Below are 24,446 nucleotides of genomic sequence, written 5' to 3'. Positions count from 1 at the left end.
TCATTCAGATGTATGTTTCTTGTTTGTTTGAATAATGTTACCATTTAATCCAAAGCCTGATACCACATAACAAGCACTTAAAAATGAGCTTTTAGTGTTCTTGCACTCCTCTCCCTCTCCTCTCTCCCTCTCCCTCTCTTTCTCATACTCTCTACTATTCCTCAGGAAGAGATGCAAGGCTTTAATTTCACAACAAGGATGAGTACTGCATATGGAGTACTCCCTTAATAAGGTCTTGTTTCTGTTAATATCTTTATGAAAAGAAAGTTCTCAGGAAAGTAAAAAGGTCTTAATAGAACTACAAACAAGACTTTGGGGCTTAACATGTAACACAGTTATAATGAAACCACAAACTTCTTCTAATTTAGAAGTAGTCACTATCTAGAAAAATGTATTTATGTAGTGTTTAAGACAGAATTTCTGCAAAATTCAGAGGAACAACAGAAGACTTATACTAAGTGATGAAGAAAGGAGAATCAAAAATACAGTATACACACTAACTATAAAAATATAAAGGCACCACTAAAAGTACAATGGACAATATTAGCACCAAATTATTATGATTAAAATGTTTATTTATGACTTGTAAACTCCCAAAACAGAAAGTGATATGTACTACAGCAGAGAGAAGAATGAGTTGCCTACAAAAATGAATTCCTGATCACTGGAAATCTTCAGGAGAAGCTTCTGCAATGGATATACTTTTTTGGATATGATTCAAACTAAATGGATAATGAAATCCATTCCAACTTTGAAAATCTTTTATTTTGGGTTGTTTTTTTTTTTGGCAAGGCAATGGGGTTAAGTGGCTTGACCAAGGCCACACAGCTTAGATAATTATTAAGTGTCCGAAGCTAGATTTGAACTCAGGTTCTCTTGACTCCAGGGCTGGTGCTCTCTCCACTGCACCACCTAGCTGCCCCTCCAACTTTAAAAATCTTATAGTTATATGAATGATATGTTTATTGGATTGATTTATTTTTTAAAAAAAGAAGAAAAATATACAGGACAAAGCCTGAAGTAAATGATGTTGAAAGATTTTAATTAAAAACATTAAATATTAAAAAAAGTACTAAAATAGAAAAGTTTGGTCTAGAATAGAGAGCATGCACATAAGGCTATTTACTGGGTGTGAAGCACAACTAGGGTGTTTAAATAATACATTTGAGATTAAAACTAGAATAATTTAAATCACTTCTGCCAATATTTATTACAGAGAGCAATACTGAATATAAAATCTGTAGTCTAATTTTAAGAAACTACCCTGTGATAATAATCCCAATGCAATTCTATTACTATCCATTCTACTGAATACTACAATCATGGCTCTCTTTTAAGCTTTGTACTTAAAAACCCCAATTCTCTAATATTCTCTCCTTAAGCCCCCAATTCTTACAACTAAATTTCCTAAAGAATTTTTCCTTCAGCAACAAATTGTTCCTGAAAAGCCAACTGTTCTATGAAAGCTTCATTTAAATTCCCCATCATTCGTTCTTTCTTAGATGTACCCAGATGGTCCATATATGTTCTTGCATTATAAATGAAATAGTGTTCCTATTGCTGAACTGACACTAATGATGCTGAGCATACTGGCACAATAAAGCCACATTAATTTCAACAATTGTTGAAGGTAGGGATAGATAATTAAAAAACAAACCTTTTGAAATAATGGAAACAAACACAAAAAGGAAATTTATAGCTTCTCCCTAAATTAATACAAGTGACAGAGATTATAACTCAATTTAAAGTAAGATATCAAACCATCCCCTTATAAAATGTATAAAACTGTGAAATATAAGAGAGACAAACTTTAACTGGAATATGAATATTTTCTCTTTAAATATTTTCCTCTTTAAAAAGAGAATAAGAAAGTGAAAATACCACACATAGTGGATGGAGAACTGGCCAAAGAATCAAAAAACCTAGGTTCAAGGTCCATTTCTGACAAGCACTGGCAATATGACCAATTATTAAGCCACTCAATACCACAAGCAACTCTCTAAAACTAGGTGCAGCTGCTGATCTACACTGATAGGAGGATGATGGGATGGGATAAGGAAAGAGGGAGACAAAAGGGAACCAAGGGTAAGGAGAAAGAGAAAGACTGCAAAAATGTGCTGTATATAGTAGGAAAAAACTTCTTAGTTACAGAGTTGTCATGATGGGTAATGAAGATGACAAACAAAGTAGGCTTCCATTTGCATTTATTACTTCTTGCTCATTTACTAACAAACTGATTACAATTAATTAAGTATGGGAACAGCATTAATTAACAACAAAAAATATAGAATCTTGAATCTATTCATATGAAAAGGGGATATTACCTAGGAACTACCTATATTTTCACCATTGCTTTTGATCCCTCATAAATTCTGCCCTTTCTTCTAGAAATCATTTTCAATTATCTATTTCATCTCCTAAAAAGTCTATTCCATAATATCACATTAAGAAGAATCGACCACAACCTATCCCCAACTAATTTTAGGTTTTATTTTCCTTTTCCTTTTTTCCTCTCCTTTTCCTCAACAAGTTTTAAAGTGACTTTTATTCAGAGAAGAGACACTGACAAAAAAATGGTACTGAAAGACTGCTGTTCAGAGAAGAGACACTGACAAAAAATTGTACTGAAAGACTGCTGGGTTTAGAATTAGGTAGCCCAGGTTCAAATTGCAACATTCCTACTTATTTATTAAATTCATTTGCTTCATACCCTTCAACAAGTAACAATTTTTCTGAGCCTCACAAGCATTTATTAAGTGCCTATCATGTACCAGGCAATATATTAATCACTAAACAAATATTATCTTGTTTGATCCACATAAAACCTGAGTATAATGTAGCAGGCAGAAGGCTAAATAACTTTCCCAGGGTCACAGAATTAGAAAGTAGCTGAGGGAGGATTTGAAATCAGGTCCTCCAAACTGCAAGTCTCCTGCTCAAACCATGCCAGTGAGCTGCCTTCTGAGTACAAGCCCTGAATCACAACTTCAATTTGGATATATAATCTATTATATCTTTCTTTTGTATCTTAAATCCACATACAGAGTGTTCACATTGCAGAATACAGATTAATAATAATAATAGATTATTTACTTTTTATAATAATTTATAATTTCTTAGGTTATTTTAATATAAATAGGAACAACACCATCTAATAAAAGTTCATTCATACCAATACTTCCCAAATTGGTCAGTATTAACCTGACCATGCATTTCGATCTTTATTATTGTAGAAAGCAGGAATTTTGGTAAAATTTCTTACCGGGTTCTGGGAGATCTAACTTGGCCCGCTTCAGTTCTAACATAGAATTCTGAAGTTGATCTATTACAAAGTCATCATCAAAGAAAAAGTCCTTGGCGAGCGTTTCCTGAAGAAATTCCACAAGCTCCTCCATCGACAGTTTCATCAGATGTTCTAACAAGGGAAAGGAGACAAGAAAAACACATTGTTGTTGATGACCTTGGCTTCAGTTATATTTACATGGTGGTTGAATATAATGAAATGGAAGTTTAATTATTTCATCACAGTTATTAAAATAACAACACAGAAGTAGTAGATCCTTTGAGATTAAAACAGTTAAAGATTCAAAATGTATTTGAATTTGAGGAGAGGGGATATGTCTCCCCCGTTTTAAGAAGTTTGAGGCTCCCAAAACAAATACTTCTGTCATGAGTGAAAGTTAACAGCTAAAACACATCTGTTGGAAAAACATATATGACCACAGAAAGGTCACATAGGGTCTACATATCTTCCCTATTGAGCATCTCTAATTTCCAATGACAGAAAGGCATTAATATTGATTTAAAATATTTAAAATCACTTGCATCACACCTGGATCAGGGTCCTAAGTTGACAGATATTTTGATGATATGGTAGAAGGCTATCTCAGAAAATGTCCTGGGGTCTCCCTCATTTGTCCCTAAAAGTGACAAATGCTTCAATTTAATACATATTCAACAGCCACTGCATTAAGTCAATTTTGTAATGTCCTTTCTATCAAACTAGCCCCTATAGCCAACATTGAGGGGAGAAGTCATAGTAGAGAGGGGGCCTAAGCAGCTTACCAACACCATCAACTACTAATTGTATTAACAGGTGTAGTGGGAGAGGCAGTGCTCTCAAACAAGTCCTGGTTCCAGCTCAGTCCTCACAGATATCACTTGGAGAAGCAACTGCTGTGCTAAAGATGTCAGTCATCCCTACCAACATGTCACCTAACTGCCACACACGGGGCAGAATGTTGGCCTCACAGAAGCGAGGGAACCTGGGGGAAAGTGAGGAGGCAGCTTATATCAAACAACTCAACTATTATAATCACCCTAATCACCACCTTCCCCTAGAGAATGATGCAGACATCCCAGAAATCTGAAACCAAGACTCTTGGGAATAGCAATACAACAATCACATTGGGAGACAATCCTGTGGAGATGCAGCCTGACAACTGCTCCTTCAGGTGCTACAGCACAATTGATGAAGATCCAGAAAAAGAAGTTATTAACAACAAAGTCCTTGGTTCTGTCAACTGGCTCAGCAGCAGAAACTGCTATGATTTCATCAGTGGAAATGACAATGAACCCTGAGGATCATAGGACTTTTTCATCTGATTTGCAGCTGAAACCTTCCATATATTAGACTCTGAGCTTTTTGAGAGGAAGGATTGTTTTCTTATTCCACTGGTATGTCCTTTGTTTAGTCCAGTGTTTTACATACAATAAATATTCAATAAATGCTTTATCAATTAATATCAAATGAAAAAGGATTCAAGGAACAAAATGTTTTTTGAATTTTAATATAGGTATTATTTTTGGCATATGAAAATATAAGCTCCATTCATTTTTGAGTCAATGATTATAATAGAGAACTAATAATATAAATTAATTTTTTTGTGTTTTGTTGGGTAAATCAAGAGAAATTTGGAGGGAATGAAAAGGGCATTTACAGACACAGTATAGATATCAATGTCTAGACACAGATATAAATGCAAACACAGATATAGCTAGAGCTGAAGCTGAAGAAGGAAACAGACATAGAGATATAGACACAAAAAGTGACATATAATAAACAGATCCCCCCCACCCCATGCAGTTTTAAGCTACTTAAAGCTTGCACTGATTTGCAGCATTTGGGCAATTTTGAAAAATACTGATGCTTTCTGAAAATTCAATAATCAACTTGGCAGTAGTGGAATCTAACATATCCCTATGATACTTTTCTTAGAGAAAGGAATAGGAAAAACTTAAAAACTGTCCTAAAATTTTAATTTGCATCAACATTTTCTCCATCTTTCTTAAATCTAGACTTAAGACTTATGAACAAAACAATAAATGAAACCCATATCTGATAGTACATGCCAATTTCCAAAATGGGATACTCAATGAAAATTTAACTATCAGCTTGGTAGGAACTGAGTCCAGCACACCCCTGGTCTATGATCCCTTTCTTGGAGAAAGCTTTTTATTTTAAACATACATACATATATGTGTGTGTGTGTGTGTGTGTGTCTGAGTTCTAGTTGCCCTGCCTATTTTCTCATAGTAATGAATCTGAGACTAGGAGAAAAATAAGACAATGTCTTACTAGAATATTAAGACAATGAAAAAATGTTTCAACAAGTACATTGCCATCCCATAGCATATTACAGATGTGCCCTAGTTTATGGAGGACTGTGATGTTTTAATGATTCCTATTTTTGTCTACTATTAAGGAAATGTTAAATTATGATCATTCTTATTTTTACCTTGTAATTTAGTAATTACCTTACGTCTGAAATTTATTGCTGTCATTGTGACTGATTTGTGGAAACAAGAACCACCACAATGGAATACTTAAGAAGCTACAGTGAAGAGTAGGAGGAGTTTGTTTCCCCCTTGGTCCTAGAAACCTGAGAAGGAATAGCAGCTGTGTGGCCATCATTCTCAAGTGGGGTGAGGGAGCTAAGCACATTTCAAGAAGAGAAAGAGTCTACAGAGAAAGCTGGCAACAGTGCAATACTTAGGGTCTACTACATACTTCACACCTGTCATTAATTGAAGGCAAGTCAATAGGAGATTTGAGAAACAGGTCAAAGGCCACTAAAATACCATGAGTCTAGTATTAGATTTAGAGTCCCTAAATAATGGTTTCATGAGATAACTCCAAAGGGGGGGGGGGGAGTCAAATAGTACACCTTCATTCATTAGTTCTGGGTACTTAGGAAAACCATCAAAAAATAAATGCATAGGATTGTTGGAGGAGCTGTGAACTCATTCCACTTTTCTGGAGTACAATTTGGAATTATGCCCAAAGGACAATAAAAATGTGAATAACTTTTGATTAATCAACACTACTACTGGGTTTATATATTGAAGAGATCATGAAAAAGGGTAATATCTCACATGAACAAAAGATAGTCACAGCAGCTCTGTTTGTAGTGGCAAAGAATTAGAAACTGAGGGATGTCCATCAAGTAGGGAATGGCTAAACAAATTGTGGTATATGTATGTGCTGGAACACTATTGTTCTATTAGAAATCAGGAGGGATGGGATTTCAGAGAAGCCAAGAGGGCCTTACATGAATTGATGCTGAGTGAGATAAGCAGAATCAGGGGAACATTGTACACCTTAACAACAACATAGGGTAATGATCAACCTTGACAGACTTGCTCATTCATCAGTGCAAAAATTAGGGTCAATTTTAGGGAATTCATGATAAAGAATACCATAAGTATCCAGAGAAGGGACTATGGAGTTTAAATAAAGACCAAAGATTATTATCTTCAATTTTTAAAAAGTTGTCTTATGTATCGCATAATGATTTTATCTCTAATTTTTTCTTTCTTCCTTTCTCTCTCAATACATACAATTTTGATTTGTGCATATCACGGAAACAAAGATTATATCAGATTGCCTTCTGTTGTGGGGAGGTGGGAGGCAAGGGAGGAATGGGGGAAATTGTAAAATTCAAAACCTTGCCAAAAAAAAGATTGGTAGAAACTTCTATTATAATTGAAAACAAAATATATAATTTTTAAAAAATGAATGCATAGGAATAAAGAATACAAGATTTTTTAAAGACATCAACTTTTTTAGGGTATTTGTAGTAAAAACATTTTCTTACTTCTGTGTAGTTTCAGGATGGTGTAAGACATGGCAGTAAGAACTCGCTCTCCTTCAAAAATGTAAATATCCCATATTCTGAGATTTAGCGTAAAGGGAGTCTGCAATAAAGTTTTTAAAAAAAGTCAATAATTTGATTTTACTTTATAATTTCGTGTACAAGTTCAATAAATAAAATTACTTACTCGATCAAGAAAACACTGAAAGAACCACTTCATTGTATAAAAGCTTGTGAAGATTTCTTGTGAATCCTGAAAAAAAATTAACAACTCACATACAACACACAAACATGGCCTATGATGAAAAAGATAACTGATATTCATAAAAGTCTTTAAACTTTCATAAATCACTTCATGTAGATGATTTCATTTGATCTCATCTGTAGTATTATAAGAATCAAGATTATAAAAATAAAGCATTACAAGCTAGAATACTTAAAGATAAATTAGATTTTACCTACCAAGAAAAATTAGAGATAATGAAGAAAATGAATAAGAAATCTAAGCCATACTAAACCTCCTGCCATCTCAGAGACTTTCTTCATTATGTTTTAATTCCACTTTCCCCCTATTCTGGCACTATGGTACTATGAGATCTAGACTGGTTGACATTAATTTAAGTTTGAAACGCCCCCCCCATACTTCTAAATCTACTGAGATAACATGATATGTGTGTGTGTTTATATATACTTATAAAATTTAACATTTTTATTTCTTTGGTTAAGAAATATCTTCAGAAATATCTTCCTTTCAGCAACAGAAATATACATATATATATATATTATTGGTCTGATGATCTCAATATATCAAAACTAAAATTTTGAAATCCAAAATGCTACAATAAACTGGGATTTTTAAATTGCTTACTTAAGGAATTTTAAAAAATGAAGACAGGAGAATCAAAAGCTGGTCTTAATTTCTTTAGCTGAGTTTTTGACAACTTTTACCTACCAAGTGTTGCTTAAGTTTAGATAGAAATTTCTTCAGTATTTTTTCATGGTGTTCTTGAAACCTCAAAAGTTTAGGAAAGCCTTGGACAAAAAAGCCTAGGATGTAGCAAAAGAAAGTTATTTTACAACAAGGAAGGAGAAGATCATGTTTTTGAAATACAGCACATAACATACACACACACACACACACACACAAACGGCAATGAAATTTTAACAGCAGTACTACTATCCATTATTTATTAGAATATGTGTGTGGGTGTGCTTGTACGCATGTGCGCGCACACACAAAATCACCCTACCTTTTATAGCAGGATCAAAAATATTTTCTTTCTTACATGTTATAAAATTAAAAGGCTATTTGGTAGAGCAGAGAAAGAGAGAAAAGGAAAGAAGGAATTTAGAGCAAAGTCACCTAAAAATGAAGGGAGGATTTAGTGCTTTGTGAAAATGTCAGCTGTATATAAGAATTTCCGAGTTTTCTTCTAATTCTAACTGGATACCATTTTAATGTAAATATCATAGGAAAAGTGAGTAAGTTCACATAAAAGAAAATTTAATATACTTGGCTTTACAAAATCACATTTCAACTTATTAAATGACTATGAATCAAGTTTGAGTTCCATTATTTTTTATGACCTGTAATCCCATTATCAAAATCAGACTGATATTCTATAATTAAAGATTTGTAAAATAAAAAAAAGTAAAGCCATTGTATTTTAAGAAAATCAATTATACTTAATAACTTGGGGGTAGCAATAGGGTAGGAATAAAATATTCAGAACCATTTTCATACAATTAACTACTATTTAGGATTTTTGAAATTCATTACTTTCTAAGAATTACTTTCTAGAATTTCAATTTCTAATTTTAATAACTGTTTTTAGTGTTTAAGGGATCCATTTGGAAGCAACTGACAGTGAAATAAGATTTTAAAAATTTTAAAAATCTGGTATAACCCATTTTTATCACTAGAGGGAAAACTACATGTATATGTAATATGTACAAATCACAACCCAAGTGTTCAAAATCTATCTGATGATATATAGAAAAATAAATGTAATGGAAAGGTTATTAAAAATAGAATACATAGTTTACAAATTAAAACATACTAGAATGAAAATAGTAGGACATACTACTAGTACTTTTAAAAAGTATTTGAAAAATAACTGCCAATTTAAATTAAAATTAACATCTAACAATATTTAACTTTAGTACTTACTTTTAATAACACCTAAATTTCACTTCATAATTTTATTTAAACTATTTATTATTCCATAGGAAAATATACATGGCAAATAATACCTTTGAGATAATCAATAAAATGTTAATTTTTATATTTACTTTTAATATTTACTTTTTAAGCCCTGTAATTTCAAACCACCCAGAAATTAAAAGTTATTTCTTTCAGCCTTTTGATCAGTGTAAGAATCAATTTATAGCATAAATTTATTATCAAGAAAACTTAATTTTATTCTTTTTGTAACATAAAAGAAAATTTAATCTCAAAAGTGTTACATTTTTATAAATCTTTCACTTAATTAAACTTGAGAATCTCAAAAGTTTTTAATACCTTTTTTTTAAATTGCAAAAATTGGCTTTTCTTACCATGCATGGCATACTTGGAGCCTGAAAGTAGCTTCACAAGGGCCCAGAAGGCATCTTCTTCATTCATATACATAAGGAGCAAAGCAGTGATCTGGCTCATTCCCTGACAGTATCCAACTTCCTGAAGGTTTAGTGCATAAAAACAAGTTAATGTTAAAGATCTGAGAATTTCTTACCAAAGGATGTCATATTAAGAGAAAATGCCATTCCAAATCTTTGAATCAGCAGACTGGAAGCTATTTGGCACCTTACTTTATGTCATGTAAAACTGTATTGCTGAGTACTATCTATCTCTATATATCTATATCTATATATATATGTATATATTGTATACACACACACACACACCCCTATATGTCATTATATGGGGGGGTGTATATATGTGTGGGTGAAGATGTATGTAGCACATTAAGATTCTTGGAAATAAATTCAATGTTGTGAATAGAATGTATAGTCCCATATGCTCTATGACAATATGGTCAGAAGATTTTGAGAAGCAATGGGATTTAGAGGTTATGTACTCCAACTCTGCCATTTTTGTGGTTGTTCAGGCATTTCCCAATCATGTCCAACATTGTGCGATCCCATTTGGGGTTTTCTTGGCAAAGGTACTGGAGTGGTTTGCCATTTCCATCACTTGGTGATGAGGAAAATGAGGCAAATAAGATCAAATGACCTGTCCAGAGTAACACAGTTAGCTAGTTCCTGGGACCAGATTTGAAAACATGAGTGTTCCTGCCTTCAGGTATAGGACTCTATTTATTCTGCCAAATAACAAAGCTGTCCCTAATGAAGTCCAATCTTCTCATTGTACAGATGAGTAAATTGAGGCCAAAAAGTAAAATGATTCATTCAAATTGACACTGTCAGTAAAGAGCCCTGGAATGAAAATCCAAGTTTTTAAATCATAAATCTAGTTCCCTAATACCTCATGTTCTATCACTTCCCTAGTTCAACTACCACTCTATATTTTACTATGCCACAATTATGTCCTATTTTAATGAGTGAAAAAAATCACTAGGAGAAAGTCTTCTCCCATTAGCTCTTTAGGAAGAGCTATTTTTTTTAAGGTTTTTGCAAGGCAAATGGAGTCAAGTGACTTTCCCAAGGTCACACAGCTAGGTAATTAGTCTGAGGCCAAATTTGAACTCAGATCCTCCTGATTCCAGGGACAGTACTCTACTCACTGTGCCACTGAGCTACCCCAGGAAGAGCTATTCTTTATGTGGAATACATTTTCCCGATTATTTGATCACAAACCTAGAGATGAAATGGATTGGAAAGGTCATACTAGAGAGCATAAATTACTTGTCTAAACTAGGTATAATAACACCTACTTCAGACTGTTGTGAGGATCAAATGAGATAACACACATAAGTACTTTGTAAACCTTAAAGTTGAAAAGAACAGTAAATTTTTGTTTTTCTTATTATACCCATGATTACGTATGTCTTAAGTAGCAAAGTCTAGGATCTGCAGGCAGGTCCTATGATTCTAAGTAAAATGGTCTTTTCATTATACCATCAATTCTAGTATTATTTTGTGAGAGTCAGGAATAAGTTTTAAGGAGTCTCTGATTCTCATTCTGGAATCAAGAACATGGGCAAATTCCATAAACCCAAATTATGTACAGACAATATCAAATGCTACTGAGCCCAGATCTAAGAATAGGTAGTGTGTGCCATGACACACACTGATAACCCAGATTCCTCATTTCCAAAGTTAACAGTACTAAAGATATGTACCACCAAGGTCTTAAATAAAACCACAGATTCATCTGATTTGATGGAACACAAATAATTGATTGTTTAATCTCATTTTTGCAAATGAGCAAACCTAGGACCAGTGAGAATAAATGAAATTTCCTAAGGACATAGATCAAGGATAGAACTTCTCACTCTCGGTACAATGTGCTTTCTATTGTATTCTTCTGGATATGCCAAAATTAAAAATCAGAAAAATCAAAATATTATCTTAAAAACAACTCATTTAGAGTTGCTGGGTGGCACAGTGGATAGAAAACTGGCCCTGGGGTAAAGAGTACCTGAGTTCAAATCTGGCCTCAGACACTTAATAATTATCTAGCTGTGTGGCCTTGGGCAAGCCACTTAACCCCATTGCCTTGCAAAAACCTAAAAAAACCCACACAACTCATTTATGAAAGAGGTACCAAAAATCAAAAGGTACCAAGTCTGAATAAACAACTAGATAGATAGATAGATAGATAAAAAATGACATTTTAAAAAATCTCAATACATAAAATGGCAAGGGGTCATCAGAATCTGCCTCAAAAGAAGTATTACTATGAAATACTAAAGCAAATGTTTTCTAGAACTAAATATGCACACTGGTTTGCTTTCAAAATTTTTCTTAGAACTGAAATTCTAACTGATAGCTCAGTGACACTTCAAATCAGAAGGTTTTGGAAGTAATGCATGTTAAAATTAGAACCAATTTTCTTTTCTGAATGCACTAAAGTAAACACAGTGGGTATATACTTCCTGACTCTCCTAAAAGTCTGGTTATAAACTGAATGATACCATGAGTAAATGAGAGAAATCTGAACTGAAATTACACCTTTAGCTATTCAATTTCTGAAGCTGAAATTACTGACCATTAATTAGAAGAATATATACTTCTGAATTAGATTTTCAAAAGGAGAAATGAATTTTTACTGATTTATTTATATCATATTCATCTTATTTACATATTTTCACCTGGTCACACATACAACATAATGGATTGTGTGGATTAGGGTCAAGGATACAATTTATGGAACAGAAAAGTTGATCAACATAGTAACCTAAGTTGAATCCTAATATTTTTACCATAATATTCTTTACACTGACATACTAATCATGAAAAACATCTGAATGATATTCAAATAAGACACTGCTTTTTAAAGACAATTCTCTAAAAATTTCAATTTCAACTATACCAAAACTATGTAATTTATTTCCTAAATAAAATTCATGCCTATACTAAGAAATGACAATTCTCATCCTTATTCTTAAGTCTATTCTTTCATAGTTAATCTTCAACAATATTGGACTCTTTAAAAAAAAGGACAACTGTAAAAGATGAAAAAAGATTTATTTTCTAAAATAAATAAACTTAAAAGGAATCAACTATAAATCTTCAAAATATAATAGTATTTTGACAAATAGTATAGTCCGATTTAAAATTTCACTATTTGAATTGACATTCTATTGTCTATTCTATCAATAAGAGAGGCATAAGAGAAATCCAGTTCTGATTTTTAAGGACCAATTTTATTTGGAGAAGTTTAATCTTATATAATTCCCAAAAAACATGACAGGGAAAAAAGATAAAACATGGTACTATGTACAAAATCAACAACTCACCGTATTATAAATAGAATATGCAGCTAGAACATGGAATAAAGATTGTTGCCTAGAGGCAAAAGAACAGTTATATGAAACACAATTTAGTTAATTTGTTTAATTTTAAAAACAAAGTTAATTTGTTACAAAACAGATTCCCTCTGATGTAGTCACCCTAACAAGTAAAATTATATGGCTATAAGTGGGTTCAAGTACAAAATTGGACTGTATAAAATTAGGCATATTGTATTCTGATGGAAAAATTCACACATGTATCTCTGCAGTACTTTTTGGCAACTCTTTTCCCATCACTTTAAACCACTTCAACACAACTGATTTTTTTACAAGAGATTGGTAAAGCACTTTCATATCCTTACCAAAGTACATGACAGATATTTATATAAAATTTAAAGCTTTATAAAATGCTTTCTATACATTATATCACTTGATCTTCATAAAAAGTTCTATGATGTAGACAGTCTAAGCTGTAAAGTGGCATGCTAAAGATCATATGGCTAATAAGGGACATAATCAAAGTTTGAACCCAAATCTTCTGACCCATATGTGTGTTTGGGTTTTTTTTTTGCATAATATGCTGCTGCTTATAGAAATTACATATCTGTGAAATAAGATTAAAACTGAGTCTATAAAGATGATCATTCTTTTCTTGTCTCAAGATTTTCTTTATACTTAATCTAATTTTCTTTAGCCTCAAGGCCTCTAGAGTTACATGATAATTTAGAAATATATGGTATTAGCACTGAAAAGGTATTTCAAAAGTAATTTCATCTTAAGAAGCTATATTAATATTAAGAATTCTCAGTTAAAAGTTTTTAACTAATTTATTACTTAAGAACTGTGTAGAGTGGTAAATTAAATCAGATACTAAGTTTCAGTTTCAAATGACAAGGCTTTAAATGTTCTTAAAGTGGAAAATTAAAAACCATTATCCCATAGAAAGTACTACAGGGGACTCAATGAGGAATAGGTTCAAAGTGTTTTTCAACTTCTAACTTATATTACACGATATTAAATTTTACTTACTTCACACCATATCTGTCTCTAAACATAATATGATCCCTATATGTGCGGTTGACATCAAGATCAATTTGTCTGATATCAGGTGAACAACCTCGTGCTCGATGTTTTAGTTTCTGAAATACAACGTTATATAATTTTAATGGAATGCCCTCAGTCTAAAAAATTTTCATAATAAACAGTAAGATAATTTCATATTTAATCCAAAAATTAGCTAGATGTCCCTAGTAGTTTCTTGAGCAATTGACCACTTAGGTCATAATAGGCAGATAAAGAGATTTTATATATTATTATGATAACCTAAATACAAAGGATGAGGAACAATTCATAAGTACCACAAAAGAATGAGTTGACCCATTTCTCAAACCAATCTCAATCAAGCCAAAAGCTATTATTTGAGGGGAAGGAAAAAATGTTCTGATAAAACCAAATATTATGAAAATCATATTTCATGAAGAACAGATATGCATATCATGAGAAGGACCATAATAGAAATAATGCAGAATAATCCTCAGATAAAATAAGGAATGAGACCCATATGAACAGCCTTCATATCTGAGTAAATAGCAAATCAGAGAAAATAGGAAATAAGGTGAAAATGAAATGTTAACACCAGAAGATAAATATAATTGTAGAGGTAGCATCAAGACTTACTAAGCTGGAATTCAAAATGAATCAGATAAAGGAAGGATATATTTTGTTTGGGGGGGAAAAAATCTAAAGAAGGTAAGAAGGCTGGGGCAGCTAGGTGGTACAGTGAATAGAGCACCAGCCCTGGAGTCAGGAGTACCTGAGTTCAAATCTGGGCTCAGACACTTAATATAATTACCTTTGTGACCTTGGGCAAGTCACTTAACCCTATTACCTTGAAAAAATTTAAAAAGAAGAAGGTAAGAAGGAAAGAACATTTGAGAAAGGGGAAAAGTTAATGCTTTTTTGTAAGACATATGACAGAATACACCCAAAAAAGACATGGATGATGCCTTCCTAAGAACAACCAGCAAAATGTTAAAAAGGTAAAATACAATATTAATGAGATAATTCATAAGATAATTAATGAGATGTCTCATTCCATTAAAAAAAAGTAGACCACTTGATAAATACTTCACTAATAACCTTATTGATATATATATAATTTTATCTTAGAAGCCAGAGGAGACAATACAAGTTATTAAAATTCAACAAATATTTAGGTAAGCCCTACATTCAGAGTACTATGCTAGGAACTAAAAATACAAAAATCAAGAATAAAGGAAGAAGGTTGATCAATGATAGAGTGCTGGACTTTGGAATCAGTAATGTGCTGGACTTTGGAATCAGTAATATTCCAACTTTAACACTGGCTACCTGTATCATAATGTTTAAATCACTTAACCTAAGATTCAGTTTCCTCGCTGTAAAATGAAAGGACAAAATTGTCTCTAAATTCTTTTTCTACTCTAAATCTATGAACCTACGAAACCTATATAAGGAAATTTATATTCTAGTGGAATATGTGACATATGTAGAAAAGGATGGAGGTCAGAGAAAGCACTTGGGGAGAAAAGGAAATTATCAGCATGTATATGTATGAACATGGAAAAGGAAAATTAGTAAGACATGGAAGAGACAAGGAACAAACAGTGACAACTTAAATTATTCTTTTAGATAGGATTACTAGATTAGAAAATAGGGCTATCTGTTGATATAGATTTCTATTTTAGCAGGTATCTGATGATACCTCTAATGGCTATTTGGTGGACCAGATGGAGAAATGTGAGCTTTAGGTAGAATCACATATGCAAATGCTATTAATGTATGATAATATTAACTCAAAATAAAATATTTTGTTTTAAGTTTTATAACACACTTTTTACCATTATCACTACCTTATCATTGCACAATTAAATAATTCACTTAGATGAATACATACATAAAATATACAAGGGACACAAAGCTGAAAGGGATAGATAAGATGAAAAAAATAGAATGAAGATTCAAAATTATGTTCTCATAAGAAGCATACATTGATAACAATCACATGGAAAGAATACTCCAAATTATTAAAAAATGCACATCAAAACAACTGATTTTTTCATGCTGCACCAAGCAAATTGACAAAATAAAGGTATTGATGAAAGGAAGGATCATAAAAAGAAAGGTACATTAATTAATACATTGTTGGTGGAATTGTGAGTAAGTTCAATCATTTTGGAAAGTAATTTTTAATTATTAAAGTAAAGTGGCCAAAATACCCATACCCCCTAAGCCAAAGATTCCACCCCTAGACATAGATAAGGAGATCAATGATAAAAGAAAGGATCTATGTGTACCTTAATATTTATAGCAACACTTTTCATGATAGAAAATATTAGAAACAAAGCAGACATCCATGGATTGTGCAATGTTTAAATACATTGTGGTACAAAGATATAATGAACATTAAATAACTATAACAAATGTGAATAAAAAGAAGCATCTGAATTGACGCAATGTAAGAGTAAGGAAAGAGTGACTAAAAAATAAGGTAAATGCAATAATAAAACAATTGAAAATGAATAATACAGAGTTACAAGAAACAAGCATGTATTCAAAGAAGAGATGGGATAACCTCCCTGATACACTTTTGTAGAGATGGAGCAAAGGTTCTTTCATGGGACTTGAACACCAATTTTTTCAAAACAAAATATGCTTCAGGACAAAACAGATGGAAGCATTTAATAATTGGTAGAAGAATTGTAGTTCATGTCCTTACTTAAACATTCCTGTCAATGAGGCCAAAATATGCTTAACTGCAACAGAACTAAAAATTATTCTTTCCAAGCAACATAGCTTAAGTAATCTATCTATTATCTATCTATCTATCTATCTATCTATCTATCTATCTCTCTATATATATAGAGAGAGAGGATTTGTTTTGCTTTGTTTTATTCATCATGAAAGAGCTAATGGTACAATAACGCAGCATATTTTTCTTAATGAGCTTGAAATAATTCAAAGTATTGCAAGCAACAGTATACCAAATATATAGTTAATTATAATGAAAGGAGAAAAGCAGTCCTATAGATATAATACTATCTTTCTGTTGACTTTATCATTTTAGAGTAAAAATATCTGAAGCTTAAATTCTTGAATGTGATTAAAATGAGAAAACATATCTAAGCTAGTCATAGAAAAAAGATTTTTATCCTTGATTTTTTTTTAAGGTATTTGTAAGGCAATGGGGTTAAGTGGCTTGCCCAAGGCCACATAGCTAGGTAATTATTAAATGTCTCAGGCCAGTTTTGAACTCAGGTACTCCTGACTCCAGGGCTAGTGCTCTATCCATCGTATCACCTAGCTGCCCCCCATCCTTGATTTTTTTTAAGTGTTCAAAAACTACTAGTGGAGACATTTAATAAATCATAGAGTAAATTTTTTAAAAACTTTTAAAATTGAAAACTTTAGGATTTAACAAAATAGAATCAAACAAAGTTTTTAAACACAAACAATATTTGCTCTATAGCTTCAAAGTCTGTGACTTTTTCTTTCCTTAAAAAAAAATATAGCTTTTGTCTGAAATTCAGTAAATATTAAATAGGACAAAAAAAACCCCAAACAAACCATATGTGGGCCTATTAAGTGTGTTGGGGAGTTTTACTTTAGCTTTTGGGGGGAGAGGGCATTTGTTATCCAAAATAAAGGTCTTTTTAATTTAGTTTCAATTAAGACTGATTTAATATACTCACATTGTAAAGGTCTCTTGTTTCTTCTTTCATTTTAGGAATCTCAAGTAATAAAGACCAGACTTCACCTCTGAGTTGAAGTGGAATTCCTTTGTAAATTCTCCTATGAAACTAATTGAAAGAGATTAAATTTGATAAAATGCAAAAAATCTTGAATTTACCCTAAATTCAGAATGCAATGCTTTTATTGGTTATTTACACTATCAATAACCAACTCATTGACCAATTTTTATAGAGTTCTTCTATTTAGTCCCAGAGATGCTGTAATCAAGCAGAAAAACAAAGCAACCTGTCCTTGTAGGCAGGTTCACGTGGTCACTGTAAGTAATATAAAATAGAATATAAACTCTCATAGCTAGGAGGGATCTTAGAGGTTATCTAGACCTATCTTCTCATTTGATAGATGAAAAATCTGAATCTCAAAGAGGTGGAAAATTATCTGAGATAACACAGCTCATAAAGTCAATACAGAGACTATATTTCCTAATTTCTTTTTAGTGTTCTTTAAATTGCTGTTTCTTCCTATTAGAAATATTAAACACAGAAGTACTGGGCCCAAGTGATAGAATCTATGTTTAATGTAATCTGCTTCTGCTCTCCTGACCCTCTTTCTCTCTCAAATATTCAGGGTCCAGTCACAAAATTTTTCCCTTTCTTTCCTTTTAAATTTCTCTTTACAAAAGCTCCCTACAAAGTTTGAATTTGTTTTGCTTATAATTAATTCTTCCTTAATTTTCTGTTATTTTTTTAAATCAATGACAGCTTAGGTAATTCTACTTTAGAGAATCTCATTTAGATAAACACAATATAATTCTTCCTCAAATCTATGTTGCCTCTCATTCCTCCCTCTCCCCTCTCTTAAATGTATGTTTGAAATACATTTAACTAAAATTTATGTGTACATTTTTGACTGTATCCTTTTTGATCATACCAGATGAAAATGAAGTTCAAAGATTACCTGTTCTCCCATCCCATTCTCATGGTTTGCAGCATCTTCATCTAGTGCACCTAAATATATATTGTTTCCATAACTCTCTCCCTCTTTTGTTCCCCTAGTGTATTCCATTTTCCTTCCCTCCTCTTCCTTCTAAGTTCATAAAAGTAAAACAAAATCATTCTCAGGCCTTGTGTCTCATTTAATTTCCCCCATGATTCTAATGAAAGTAGAGTTCTGAGGGAATACTTATTATCTCTTTTATTAGAATGTAAACATTTAATTCTTATTCTAGTTCCTTTTGATTGCTTTTGTCATCTTATTTTTCTTTTGATTTTCACATTTGTATTTTAAAAGTCTTTCACAGTCCAGGTCTTTTCAAAGATGTTTCAAAGAATTCTATTCCATTAAAAAAAAAATTCTTGAATAGGATTATAGTTAATTTTGCTGAAAAAGTGTGCATGGTTTAAGTTACCATCTTTTGTCTTTTAGAATATCAGTATGCCAAAGCTCTACTCTCCTTTACAGTGGCACCTGCCAGATTGTGATTCTGAATGTGGCTCCTTGGAACTTGAACTCTTTTTTTCTAGATACTTGCAGCTTTTTTTCCTTTGATGTTGAGACTCTAAATTTTGGCTATAGTGGTTCTGGGATTTTTCATTTTGAGGTATTTCTCAGGAATGAACTGACAGGTTCATATTCCACTTGTCTCTAGGTTTCGACTAGGTCTTGGTACATTTTCCTGAAATGTGGAATCCAGGTTCATTTGGGAAACAGGGATGTTTACATGTAATCTAATGATACCTAGATTGTTTTCTCCTTGACCTTGTTTTTTATAAGGGGTATCTATTATTTTCTTCTATTTTTTCAGTCACTTGATTTTATTTTAATATTTGTTCTGTCAGAGTTTCTTATTTTGCATTGACCCATTCAAATTTTCATGTAGTCTTTTATTTGACTAAAGTTTTGTACCTCTTGTACTTAATGTTCTTTCCAAGAACATTCTCTCATTTCTTTTCCAGTTCTTTTCTGAAGAAATTTCATTCATAACATTTTTTTTAAAGTTTCACTTCGTTTCTTCCAAGAATTCCCCTTAATCTTGCAATCAGAACATGTTTTTCTTCAAACTTTGCTTTGCGATGTGAGGTTATCCTCTTCTTCTGAGTTTGTATGACTGCATCATAGCTCTTCATTTTTCACTTTTTTTTAATTACTCATTTTTCCATCATAACTTTCCAAATTGGGACTCTGTGTTAGGGTCAGGATCTAGGCACTTCTGGAAAGACTATCAGTATCTTTTTTGGTCCCAACCTGTAGCCTCTGTTTGCTGTTTTCTTGGGGTGCTAAGTCTGGATTCTTCAGGGACTTCAAGGACAGCTATGGTCAGGATCAGAGTCACATGGTTACTCACCCTGTTCCTGCTCCTTGTCCTCTAAATCATTCATGTTCCTTACTCTAAAATCGAGCCGAAGATCTGGCACCCCTAGGTGCAGAGGTTCATTTTGCAGTCCATGATGGATTGTAACCTAATTTTAAGACCAATGTGATACAGTTGTCTCCTTCCTAATTTCTTCTTCCTAAATGATATCAGTGTTAAGGTCTGAGAAAAGTCCCCAATTATGGAACAGAGGCACTCGACACGATGAAGATGCAATAGCAAGGGTTCATTAAACTAGCTCGAGCTAGGGTTCCATCCTAGGACAGTGCTAGGATCCTGGAACTCCAAGTAAAGTGAGGAGAGACCTTATATATAGTTCAGTGGGTGATTTCCAAGCATCTGCCTGCTGATTGTCTTGAGATGGTGCGGCATATTCTTATTGGATGCAGGTCCTCGGAGAAGCGCCCCTCTTGCATGGTCCGAGAGCTGACCACAGAATCTCCAGGAGCTGACCAGGCAGAAACTCAGAGAGCTGACCTGGCAGAGACTTAGGAGCAGAATTGAGGCAAAAGTTCATAGGTTTTGACACTCGGGGTCTTACAGGCATTCAGGCAAAAGTTCATAGGTTTCGAAACTCAGGGTCTTACAGGCATTCAGGCAAAAGTTCATAGGTTTCGAAACTCAGGGTCTTACATTCCCTCCTCTTCTTGTTCAATCCAGGAGCACTCATGCTCCTCAAAAAGATGCACAGAACCCCCAGGGAGACCGTTGTAAGATTGCCTGAGTACCATTAGTTAGATAGTATTAAACCTGTTCCTAATGAAAGCAAGCACTCAGTTTAATATGCAGGGTCCAAAGGTTAGGAGGAGTAAAAGTAGTATCAGGGGGCCAATCAGGGTAGAGATCAACATGGTGAGCCACGGGGATTGGTTGAACCATGCTTCAAACCATCCTTCTTGCTGTTCTCTTTCTTTCCTTCATTTGGCCAACCCCTCCCTTACTTTAGCCATTGACTCTCTGACTATGCCAGTATAGTCAGCAACACTCTTCTCCCAGTGCAGCACAATCCGCCCCTACTGTAGGAAAATCAAGTCTACGCCTCTCCTGTTCTGTAAAACTACTTCTGAAAGAGGTAAGGGATTTCTCCAGGTGTGAGATTGATTCCTTTATTCTGCTAATATCCTCATCTACCGCTGCTCCAAGGGAATCGAAACCTTTCTGTTGGAGGTTGAGAGAGGAAATCCCTGTACCCGCTCCCACCAGTCCTATTCCAAACAGGGTGGCTATGGTTAGGGCAGGGAGGGGCTCCCTTCTTATTCTGGCAAGGGGCGTTCTCATTATCAAGGGGAGGTTACAAAAACAGATCCCTAGACAATACAATGTAAACATTGGTGAGAAATGGTAGAGATGAACTGGTCCAGTGTCTCTGCTCTCTTCTCTCCTGGAGACCTCTGATGTCCTGCATCTTCTGAATCGGTTCCAAAAAGTTCTCTCCAGCTCAGGTGACTAGTTGAAACTTTGTCTTCTGGTAAAGGATTTGCTTAACCTTTTACTTAGATCAAAACACATGTTTTCTTCACAAGACAATGAGATTTTGGAGTTTATTGCAATTTACATTTTGCCTTATTGCCATATTGATGCATATACTTAATTTTAACACAATAAACTTTTACTATATGAGCGAACTCCCAATGAGAATTGTCATACTGTCTTTAGTTTGTAACATACATTCAACAATCATCTTAGTTCAGAGTACCCAGCATATAGTTTAAAAATAAAACAATCTTAGCCATTGCTCTTATTAAAATAATGTCTCAAACATCCTTAATCAAAAATGAAATTTTTCAAAATATTCTCAAATACACCATTGATTTTCCTTTTCCAGACATACTTATCTGACTCACATTCCTTTCCTTAAGCTAGACCTTAGAACTATAATTATCCTAAGGATTTCCCATTCTTCTTCTTACCAAAATATCCCTTCCAAAAATTAAAGAAACTTAATTCCTATCATAACATGTAGCTGTTAGCAGGTGTCAGAGCCACACACCTAACCTATCTCTGGCTATTAGATCCAATTCACCTAAAATTTCTTTTTCTAGTTTGTTAAGTAATTAACCATAAAGATCCAGGACATTAAAGGAAAATTCCTTTATAGATATAAGTATTGAATGTCAGTGTCTGGGCAGAGGTCACGTGGGTAAGTCAAATGTCTTAGGCCAGATTTATTCTTCCAGGTGAGATATTATCCAAATGTCATTTTTGGGGAAATCAAGTCAAAGGGGTCCGACCTCAGCCTTACTGAGAAGTCACCCCTTTGGCCGCCCATCCCAGTCACCTGACATCTTGGCTTCCTTGGCTGCAAGAACATGACATTTACCCAGTGGCATTTCCTTTCTGTTGACCATCCTGGTATCTGACATAAGAGAAAATCAATTAAAAGTCCTGTGATCTAAAATGGTTGTTTTACCTAGTTAGAACTTCCAGTGAATACAATTCACTAAATTCCAATTATAATCTTAATGGAGTCCCAATTAATGAAACCCCCTACCTAAAGCTTGGATTATGCTTCCTGGGTCTTTGCCTAAAATTTGGTATTCTAACTGTGACTGGCCCTACAGGCCTGGCTCCTACCTCTTACATTCAGACATCCCTTTGTCTGAAATCATGCAAGGCAATTGGGGTTAAGTGACTTGCCCAAGATTGCACAGCTAGACAATCACCAAGTATCTGAGGCCTGAGCTGAACCTAGGTCTCCTGACTCCAGGGCCAGCGCTCTAACCACTGTGCCACCTAGCCGCCCCAACACAAAAATTACTAGATTGTACAAAGTAATTCCTCCATTATCACATTATTCATGAACCCACAGATCTATCCCAGAAAGTGTCATACTTTTTCATATTTTCCTTATTGCTCTTCAAAGCAATCACATTAATCCCAGGCTTTAACAATACGGTATTTAAAAAAACATTCACAATAGATAGCTAATTATTGCAAATTTTATCTCTTTGAAGTTACAAAAGAACACATAACTGATAAAAAAAACATCTTATTCATCAATAAGTTACCTTACAATAGGGCCCACAATTGCAATTTGTTCAGAGCCCCCCCATCAGCTGTCTGCAGTTACCAAGAGAGAAGTCCACATTCTTGACTTCTTTAAACATACATTGTTAATATACATTAAACATTAAGATTCTTAAACATCTCATTTCCCTTAGAATAAAATCGAAATTCTCAGAATCCAATCTCATACATATGACACATTTAAAACCCTAATGTCATTACAATTCAACTAGCTTCCCAACAGCTTAGTTTGATAAAAACTTTAGAGTACCTTATACAAAGAATCCAGCATTCACATTCCAAAAGCTCTATCCAAAATAAAAATACTGTTAGCATTATTAAACTTAACATTAAAACCAATTAGAGCTTTTCTCCAAAAAGACATCAGTAAACATCCCCGATAACCTAGGTGTCTCTCTTCTTAGTAACCCAATACCACTTTTCTTTAACCCAAAGGTGTTACAATAAAGTTTAAAATCCCAAACTACATAACGCCTTGCAAAAGTTACAATAGTGTTGAAATAGTTTAATCTGAAACTAATTTAACAATCTAGGTTATTATTTAATTCCTCCTATTCTGTACAAATTTTGTCAGAATGTTACAACACTAGTATCCCTCTTTTAAAACCCTCAGTGTGCTTCCCAAAATTCCAGTTCACAAACTTTAGAAACAATGAGTCATCACTCAGGCCACATGGCCAGCAGATAGTCATTAAACATGATTTCCTTTCAATAAAGAAGTCTCTTAACCCCTGGATCTTAGATAATTTTTTTTTCCAAATCACACATCCCACCTCCCCACCTTCCCCATTTTTTATTCAGAATCTTCCAAGAGGGGAGTAGACTGGTTCAGGGGGAAGGGGAGCCAGGTCTAGGAATGTTCATTACCTTCCCTGCTATTGTATTCCCCACTTTTGATCTATCGAAGGAATCTTCCAAGGGGGAACAGAAGGAACCTGGTAACGGGTGGGGGATGGGGTGTGGAAATTCAGGGGCTGAGGGTTCTAAATTGAACAATACAGTAATATGTATAATTTCCTCTTTAACAGATAATAAACTACACTGATCTCACATATCAATATTCCCTTTCATAAACATGAGGTGAAAAACAAAGAACTATAACCCATTGGCAAGGTATTATCTAGTTTTTTTTTTCATAACAAAATCTTTACAAATGTGACAGATGAAACTTCAATTCATTTGTTATTACAAAACAATTTTTAAATCTCAAAAACATAGTTTAAATTGTTCTTATACAAAGCTTACTAATTGTACACAGCATATTTCAATTGCATGTATGTTCTCTTTATTCCCTAGATCTTTAAAATATAA

The 24,446-nt window shown here is 33.5% G+C and overlaps 1 protein-coding gene and 1 long non-coding RNA gene across 12 annotated transcripts in view; one reads left to right on the top strand and one right to left on the bottom strand.

Annotated features, from left to right (window-relative positions):
- The window catches only part of LOC141493178 (uncharacterized), a 67,987-nt gene extending 50,091 nt beyond the window's left edge, over positions 1-17,896 (top strand). For 2 of the 5 annotated variants that reach the window (XR_012470135.1, XR_012470136.1), the window contains one exon: positions 4,097-4,734. This is a non-coding gene — a long non-coding RNA (uncharacterized LOC141493178). Of the gene's footprint in view, positions 1-602; positions 723-4,096; positions 4,735-17,774 lie in introns of those variants that run through there. The other 3 variants (XR_012470133.1, XR_012470134.1, XR_012470137.1) reach the window with 3 other exon arrangements.
- The window catches only part of USP6NL (USP6 N-terminal like), a 240,824-nt gene that overhangs the window by 44,249 nt on the left and 172,129 nt on the right, over positions 1-24,446 (bottom strand). For all 7 annotated transcript variants that reach the window (XR_012470131.1, XR_012470132.1, XM_074194132.1 and 4 more), the window contains 8 exons: positions 17,740-17,847; positions 14,039-14,148; positions 13,016-13,064; positions 9,651-9,771; positions 8,047-8,141; positions 7,282-7,347; positions 7,098-7,197; positions 3,263-3,415 (listed from right to left, as the gene is read on the bottom strand). Coding sequence is in view for 5 of the 7 variants with exons in the window: in XM_074194132.1 (XP_074050233.1) it covers positions 3,263-3,415; positions 7,098-7,197; positions 7,282-7,347; positions 8,047-8,141; positions 9,651-9,771; positions 13,016-13,064; positions 14,039-14,148; positions 17,740-17,847 (802 nt within the window). In the remaining 2 variants the exon portion in view is untranslated. The remainder of the gene's footprint in view (positions 1-3,262; positions 3,416-7,097; positions 7,198-7,281; positions 7,348-8,046; positions 8,142-9,650; positions 9,772-13,015; positions 13,065-14,038; positions 14,149-17,739; positions 17,848-24,446) is intronic.

This window comes from Macrotis lagotis, chromosome 7 (assembly GCF_037893015.1).
Source record: "Macrotis lagotis isolate mMagLag1 chromosome 7, bilby.v1.9.chrom.fasta, whole genome shotgun sequence".
Taxonomy (NCBI): domain Eukaryota; kingdom Metazoa; phylum Chordata; class Mammalia; order Peramelemorphia; family Peramelidae; genus Macrotis; species Macrotis lagotis.
Note: the sequence above shows the minus strand (reverse complement) of the source record. Positions and strands in the feature narration are given on the sequence as shown.